The sequence below is a fragment of the Eurypyga helias genome, unplaced genomic scaffold (assembly GCF_000690775.1).
Source record: "Eurypyga helias isolate BGI_N326 unplaced genomic scaffold, ASM69077v1 scaffold206, whole genome shotgun sequence".
NCBI classification, from domain to species: Eukaryota; Metazoa; Chordata; class Aves; order Eurypygiformes; family Eurypygidae; genus Eurypyga; species Eurypyga helias.
The window spans coordinates 1-7845 of record NW_010255785.1 but is presented as its reverse complement, the minus strand read 5'-3'; the positions used below and the strand labels follow the sequence as shown (position 1 = coordinate 7845).

At 44.9% G+C, this 7845-nt stretch overlaps 1 protein-coding gene across 1 annotated transcript in view; it reads left to right on the top strand.

The window, feature by feature from the left end:
- Window positions 1-6969, top strand: part of LOC104510972 (carbamoyl-phosphate synthase [ammonia], mitochondrial-like) — a gene marked incomplete at its 3' end in the record, with an annotated part of 41119 nt that extends 34150 nt beyond the window's left edge. Inside the window, 4 exon segments of the mRNA XM_010153400.1 lie at window positions 2535-2679; window positions 3066-3276; window positions 4344-4542; window positions 6793-6969. Of these exon segments, the coding sequence (XP_010151702.1) occupies window positions 2535-2679; window positions 3066-3276; window positions 4344-4542; window positions 6793-6969 (732 nt within the window).
- Window positions 6970-7845: the final 876 nt, after the last annotated feature.

The following is a 7845-nucleotide window of genomic DNA, read 5'->3' as shown; positions in this document are numbered from 1 at the left end:
TGCTGACTTGGGTAATGAAAATGGTTAAATGACAGCTCTGTTAAATTCATGAGAAACAAGCCATAATTTGAGCAAGTGTTTCAGCAGTTTTGGGCTGAAAAGAAACATAATGGACTGTATTCGCCTACTTTCAGGAGTAAATGGCACATGAAAGATGTCAAGGAAGCTGAAACATTCAGAATATTGAGTGATAATGTAGTACGAGGGACAGAAGAGCTGGGAGCCTTGGCCCTCTGCTGTGTTTCTGTCTGAAGACAGTATTTTTGCTAGGTCAAAAGCTCATGTAGAGATTTAATAGGATGACACTTCATAATTTGACATCCACCAGCTGTCTCTGGCTATGAAGAGACAGCGCTCTTCCTGTAGGAAATCTGGGGTTGGGTTTCTTTTTATAAATTTGCTGTGAAAAGTAAACAGATAATTGAGGAAAAGGAAACAAAAGCTTTCTTCCTTGGTAAAAATGCAGAATTTTAGGAAATGCATCTCTGTCAGTGAGTCTGTAAAATTCTTGGGTTTGTGTTTTCCTGATTTCCTGAACCTCTTAATCTTTCATGTACCACCAAGAGCTGTGCGTGAAAACGACATTTTTGTCTTCCTCTACGCTGCTGTTGTGCAAACAGACCCTGGGTCTGGTGTGCTTAGTGCTGAACAAACATCTGCTCGGGCAGCATCGGCTGCCGGGAGGCTCGGTTGGCCGGGTCTGACTGATGCGGGAGGCGGCGGTGGGCGCAGTAACCCCACCTCATGGGGCTGATGGTTGGGGTTGGAAACGCTGCGCTTGCCCAAGCCGACGCGCGGGCTGCTTGTAGAGGGAGCAGGAATTTGCCTGGAAACCCTGGGAGTGAAGCTGTCTGAAAGCTTTAGATGAAAAGATTTTTCAGTAAGAAAACCTGGTTTTGATCAGTATTTCTTGGTGTTTGTTTTTTATCTTTAAAAAGTGGTTTTGAACATCTCTGTTTTTCCCTGAAATATGTAAAACAGCTGCTTTCTGTAACCATCTTATCTGTAAGATTTTCGGAGTGGATAGTTCATATTTTTAGTAAATTTTTCATGTTTCTGAAGCTTTCATTTTTTTTTTCCTACCGAAACTCTGATTCTGTTTTACTTTCTAAGTAAATGTTTTCATTTTCTCAAAAATGGTATTGAAAGATCTTCAGCATTTTGAATTAATAGAGTAGAACAGAACAGACTGTTGGGGTTGGAAGGAGCCCACACTGACCATCCTGTCCAACTGCCTGAGCACTTCAGGCTGACCAGAAGTTAAAGCAAGGTTTATTAAGGGCACTGTCCAAGTGCCTCAAACACTGACAGGCCAGGGGCATCAACCACCTCCCTGGGAAGCCTGTTCCCAGTGTTTGACCACCCCTCAGTAAAGAAATGCTTCCTAATGTCCGGTCTAAACCTCCCCTGGGGCAGCACCTGTGACTGGATCCCAGGGATAAGAGATCAGCACCTCCCTCACTACATCCCCTCCTCAGGAAGCAGCAGAGGACAATCAGTTTGCCCCCCAGCTCCTTTTCTCCAAAGGAGACAAGCCCCAAGTCCTCAGCTGCTCCGCACAGGACGCTCCTTCCAGCCCTTTCGGCAGCTTTGCCGCTGTCCTGGCACATTTAGGGACCTTTAAGGACCCAGGTTGTTTTACAAGTGCGGTTGGTTAGGTGTTCCTGCTCCCTCACCACAGATTCAGTGCTGGCTCAGGCCGGGTGGGAAGCGCCACTCCTTGAACCATTATTTTTCTTCTCGTTTTTTGGGCGAGTTTGACAACTCAGCTAACGGCAACATTTGACGAACAGCTCAAGCGAACTACGGAGGGGACCAGGCTGAAGACTGATTCATGGGCAGCATTAAAACAAGAAGCCTTGCTAAAGGATGGATTGATAATATGCCCGTTACTTTCTAGGATTTTAAGCGAGAATTGATTCATGTTTTCCATCTGCTAATATTAAGGCCATTTATTCACTTAGATGATGCTCGTTTTCCAACAAACTGGATTTTTCATGTTTCTCTCTTGTGCTGAGGAGTGCTTTCAAGACGAGTTTAAGAATAAATCACAAATCTTGCTTCTGGTTAGCATGCTGATGATAAGCAGCATTATTAGTGCTATTAATTACGTAGTGTCTGCTGGCACCCACGCTCCCCATCACTTAGTCATTTAGTTTTCTGCAGACTTCTCCTTTGAAGTCCGTGGGGCTGCCCACATGCATAAACAAAGGCATGTGTCTGTTGTGTGATTGAGGCCTTAGGTGTTTTTATATTCCTATTTGTTATGTATATGCCATTGCAAGCTCGCATGCCCTGCCTTTTTTTTTTCCCCTCAGATCACATAAATATTTTCTGTGCCTTTCAAATGACGCTAATGTAATTTTAGTTTTTTTAAAGAGCAATATAAAGTGCTTGTCATCAGTGCTGTGAACTTGGCTTATCCTCATCTTTCAATTTTCGCCTTGGTCTGGGATGTCTGGAGACAAGCCACAGAAGTCTTAAATATGGAACATGTTCTAATAAGGTTTTCTTTTTATTGTTCATTTTTGCAGGCGTTTGCAATGACTAACCAAATTCTGGTAGAAAAGTCAGTTGTTGGCTGGAAGGAGATAGAGTACGAAGTTGTGAGAGATGCTGCTGATAACTGCATTGCTGTCTGCAACATGGAAAACATTGATGCTATGGGAATCCACACAGGTAGGCTTGGGCACAGGGTGGCTGGCTGTAAATGGCTCATTAACTGGTTTATGTAGTGCCCTTCTGCCTGCTGTTGTTGGCATAGTTTTGTGACTGATGAAGTGGGCTTTAGAAATACTCTTTAGGTCTTGGATACAGCCACTTAGGGTGTGAAGCAGATATTTTTAGGCTAAACCAACCCCTGTGATCCCGTTTTCCGTAAGACTGCGTGGCCTCTCCATCTCTGGGCCTATAACTGTGCTTTGCATCAGCTGTGCATCCACGGGTTTCAATGTCTGTGGTAACCTCTTTGCTTGCGGTGGGTTAGCAAAGGGATCTGTGTGGCTTGAATTCACTGCTGCTGCACCGCTGCTCATTTTCCTTCTCTGCTCCCTTGTGACAAACAGGGGATTCTATTGTAGTGGCTCCAAGCCAGACACTCACTAATGAGGAATTTCAGATGCTGAGGGATCGTGCCATCAAAGTTGTCCGACATCTGGGCATAGTGGGAGAGTGTAATATCCAGTTTGCTCTGCATCCAACTTCCCTGGAGTACTACGTCATTGAAGTTAATGCCAGACTTTCGAGAAGTTCAGCTTTGGCCTCCAAGGCGACGGGGTAAGATCCTTTAAAAAAACCCCATAATCCTACAGAACAAGCAAATGCATAAACAGAAACTGAGGGAAGAATAACAGGAGAGAATTCCGATAAGGGGCTTGGATCAGTGTGTTGTTTAAATACGTAAGTGAAAGCTGGAAGGAGGAAGAGTTCCTGCATCTGCACTCCATGCGGTTAAGGCAAGGAGGCACAGGTTTAATTTGCAGCAAGGACAGCTGAAGCTGGCTGTCAGTGAGAGCTCTGGAGCGCTGGGGTCAGTGAGGTGCAGATTTCTGCGTAAGAATGGTCCTTGTCAGCATCTGCTAAGATTGACCTTCGGAGAGTCGGTCCTGCTGGGAGATGGAAGAAGGGGTTAGTGAGCCCTCCAGGTCGATTCCAGCCTGCCGATACTGTTCCTACAAATGGAAAAACTCCCAGGAGGGTGCGTGTGTGGGAGCCTAATAGCTGTCCTTACAGAGCATATCCACTGTATCCATATGCTGGCTGCAAATCATCTCTGGGACCCAGAGGACACGGTTATTAATGAGCTGTCTGTCAGACTGATGCAAATGCTATTGCTAGCTGCCTTTGTTTTGTTGGCTAATCATAAACTAATCAAGATAAGGATGGTCAGAGCAGGCTGTTTAAAAATTGGCTTCTTAATTGCACTTTGCAGATGCTGTTGAGAGGCACAAATTAATCTCTAATTTGCACTTCTCAACTACTCTTGTGGTTGTTGAAATGCCAGAGCAGACTGGAGACAAGCCACGATGTTGGACAGTGGGCGTTTGATTGCCTTCTTTTGGGATGGCAGATTTGCAGCAAAACAGACCTGTTTCTGTGGTGTCACTGTGAGTGTGACAGAGCTAAAATGGTGGCTTTGCAGCTAAAAAAGCGAGTCCCAGATCTAGGTTGGTAGCTTTGCAATGCGTTAAGCGGAATGGGCCCTGCTGTGCTTGAGCACAGTAACCTTCCATTGTGTTGAGGAGGGAAAAGCACCTCACATCTGTTTATTTTGAGCCCCTCCTGGGATTTGCAAAAGCAAAATACTTCCTGCTCTAGTATTCTCTACTTCTCCTCTATGGCAGGGATCCATTAGCATTCATTGCTGCCAAAATTGCCTTGGGGATCCCCTTGCCAGAAATCAAGAATGTGGTGACAGGAAAAACCTCTGCCTGCTTTGAGCCCAGCCTGGATTACGTTGTTACCAAGATACCCCGCTGGGATATGGACCGTTTTCAGCATATGTCCAACCGGATTGGAAGCTCCATGAAGAGTGTGGGAGAGGTGAGTGCAAGACTCTCTCCTTCTCTTCCATTCCACCACTTGAGAAAGTAATTTCTTTCTTGGAAACCCTCAGAATGTCTGTCTTCAAGGACTTTTGAAGTTATTTGTTTGCCTCAAATGATTTTTATCCAGTACTATAATTAGTTGAAATGAGTATGATATAAGTGTAATCTTGGCTATCACAGTGTGGCTTCATAAACGGTTTGACTCCTAAGGGAAGAGACCACTTTGGGTCACCCAAGGTTGACTTCATTTCTACACTCACTACTGGACTCTGAGTTCTTTTTCGTTTGGGGTTCTGCAGTGGCGGTTAATTAGAGTGTAACTGCAAGAGTTATGGTCTGTTAAGATGCTCTGTTAACCGCTGAGCCACAGCTCTTGGTCATTCCCATAGTTATTTGTCCTCTCTGTTAAAACCATGTGCCAAATCTCAGCCTACTTCTGCTCTTGAAATCCAAACACAGCCTGTAATCTTGCTCCAAAGTTTTGGCTTCTCTTAGTGATTAAGTCCCTTTTATCTGGAACATGACTGTGTGACTTTTACCTGATTTTAAGGTGCCTGGGACAATAACAGCATTTTCAGACCATGTTTTAAAAGGAGAGAAATGAAGCAAAATGGGTAAATTACCCACTTAATTAGTTAATTACATATCAGCTACCAAAGCAAAGTCATTAATTGTGTATTTTTTTTCAGCTGCCTCTTTTTCCTAATGCTTTTCAAGTAGCTATTTCATTAAATTATTTTGACATGTGAGACCTTCCTCGTATCAACTCTGCCGTGCTCAGACAACAAGCCTTCATCACAACTGGAAGGATTAATTAGAACTTGATTTTCCAGTGGCAAGTTTTGGCTTTTAATGACAATGAGATGTTTGGTGGGTGTGTGGGTTTTTTGGTGGGGTTTTTTTGTTTTTGTTTTGTTGTGTTTTTTTTGTTTGTTTGTTTTTGTTTTTCCCCCCAGTGAGTTGATGCTTGCTGTTATTAACCCTTGCTGCTTAAGGGCTTTTTGAACTTTTCTGTAGAGCTGGGGTTCCTAAATACAGTTGCCTTGGGCACCACCCTCTGTAAACACTTCCTGGCCATACACATATGCGGGAGGAAGTGTTGAGTCCTTCCAGCAGCCATATATCACAGAAGTAGCACTGCATGAACCCCTTGTCCTTCTCAAGGCACGGTGCTGGGTAAAGGGAGAAGGAAAATAGAGGAAGAGCCAGTCCTCCAACTGTGCAGATCTGTGACTGGTGCGGGGGGAACTGAGACAGGGATGGAGAAGCTTAAGAGATGCAGTTTGCAGCTGGTGGAGGCCCTCAGACAAAAGGTTAGTCTCCAGGACCTGTGGGTAGGAGAGGGTCTTGGAAGCAAAGAGCTGCTTGCCGCTGTGTCTCTGTTAGTATGGCACAGTCATCTCCCAGGGCCTGAACTTGAAGCCAAATCGCAGCACCTCCTGCATTTTTATTAATTGAACAGTCTGGCCTGGCCTGGTTTTTCCTGAGCTCTGTTGCGCTGGGCAGTGGGCCTGGAGCTGTAAGAAAAGAGAAAACAATGTTATTTTTTCCTCTGACATTTTTCAACATTGTGTTTGAGAAGATTTTTATGCTGTGAGGGTTTCACTGCACTGGGAAATAAAAATGTAGAAATTTGAGAAAGGGTTCTGTTGCCTCACAGATTTCCACAGAGAAAGGCTTGTTTTCTTATTAGATGTGAAGTCAAGATGGAATGGGGGAAACCCCAGTGCTGCTATGCCAAGGAGGAGTAATCCTTTAAGAGAGCCTTCACAGGGGAGAGTCACTCTTACATGTAATTTGAAGGAAGAGGAGCAGATTTCTTCTGAACCTTAGAATTCCCACTGAGGATGTCTATCTCTAACAGGTTGTTAAACAGAAATATCCTTCTGTATTAGTACGCCCATGCTCCTGCATATGCTTCCCTCTACCAGAGTGCTTCAGAGCAGTTTCCAGAGGAGACTAGCGGCTTCCTGTGTTTTACAGACAGGGAGATGAAAGCAGAAAGCAGGCACTTGGCTGAAACTCCCTGGTGATAATACCGGCAGAGTCAGGCCTGGGAGTGGGACTCCCAAGGCTCAGTCAGCTCTGCCTGGCTGGAAGCCAGTAGGATTGTCTTAGGGAGGGGGGCCAAAGGCTGTAATCTTTCTGTAGGTCTGTCTTCGTCATTTAAATGTGCACCCTGCACATTCAGGGGAAGCTGGGCAGCAGCTCGCCGTAGCTAATGTGGAAGTGCTCTCCGTTACAGGTCATGGCTATTGGCCGCACTTTTGAAGAGAGCTTCCAAAAGGCCCTGAGAATGTGCCACCCATCTGTAGATGGCTTCACGTCACATCTGCCCATGAATAAAGCCTGGCCAGCCAACGTAGACCTCCAGAAGGAGCTCTCCGAGCCATCCAGCACTCGGATATATGCAATAGCCAAGGTAACAAAAGACAGAAAGCCCCAAACCTATGTCCCTTAAATTATAGCTCCCAGACTGTGTCACCTGAGGTGACAGGTTCTTCACTCCCTTCCTTTCTTGTGTGAAGCACACTGGGACCACCTTCTGTCAGATCCTTGCTGTTGAAATACAGATATTCTCTATCACATGTAATTTCCTCTGCAGAACATGACAGCTGGGGGGTACAGGACTTTTATTTTTCCTGTTGACATCTGTATTTTCATGCATCTTCTGTACTGAGGTAATGTGTTTGCATCTCGGTACAATCTTAGCCCATGCTCATTGCAGTCAGCAGCAGGTTCATTCCTGTGTCCTGGCATTTCAGTTTGTAGCCGAGACCTGGATCTCTTCCCGTTGCTCGTTCCTATAATATAATTGTTTGCTAAATATTGGCTAACGTTCAGCTCTGATTTACACTAGTGCAAGTGTTAATCTGCAAAACTGGCCAACTGTGGCTACCATCAATTTATAGGAAGGGAAGAAGGAAGCAATGAAGATCCTTTTGAAAAGTGAAACGCAGGATGATAAGGAATGGCAAGCTGCAGTCTGTGACAGCACTGCAATTTTTGTTTTGCAATTGTTGCATTGGTATGGGCTTGAGACTAAACAACAATGAAAACTGTTAAATCCATCATATTCCAGAAGTCGTGGCAGTCTGGTGAAGTTCCCATTGATTGCAAAAGGGGAAACATTTCCTTTTTTTAAAGATAGGTGTTAAAAGGAAGGTCCTGGGAACTCTGTGCCTGGCAAGATCATGGAGCAGATCGTCCTGGAAACAATGCTGAGACACATGGAAAATGAGGGGGTGATCGGTGACAGCCAACATGGCACCAACCGATGCTGTTTAACATCTTTGTC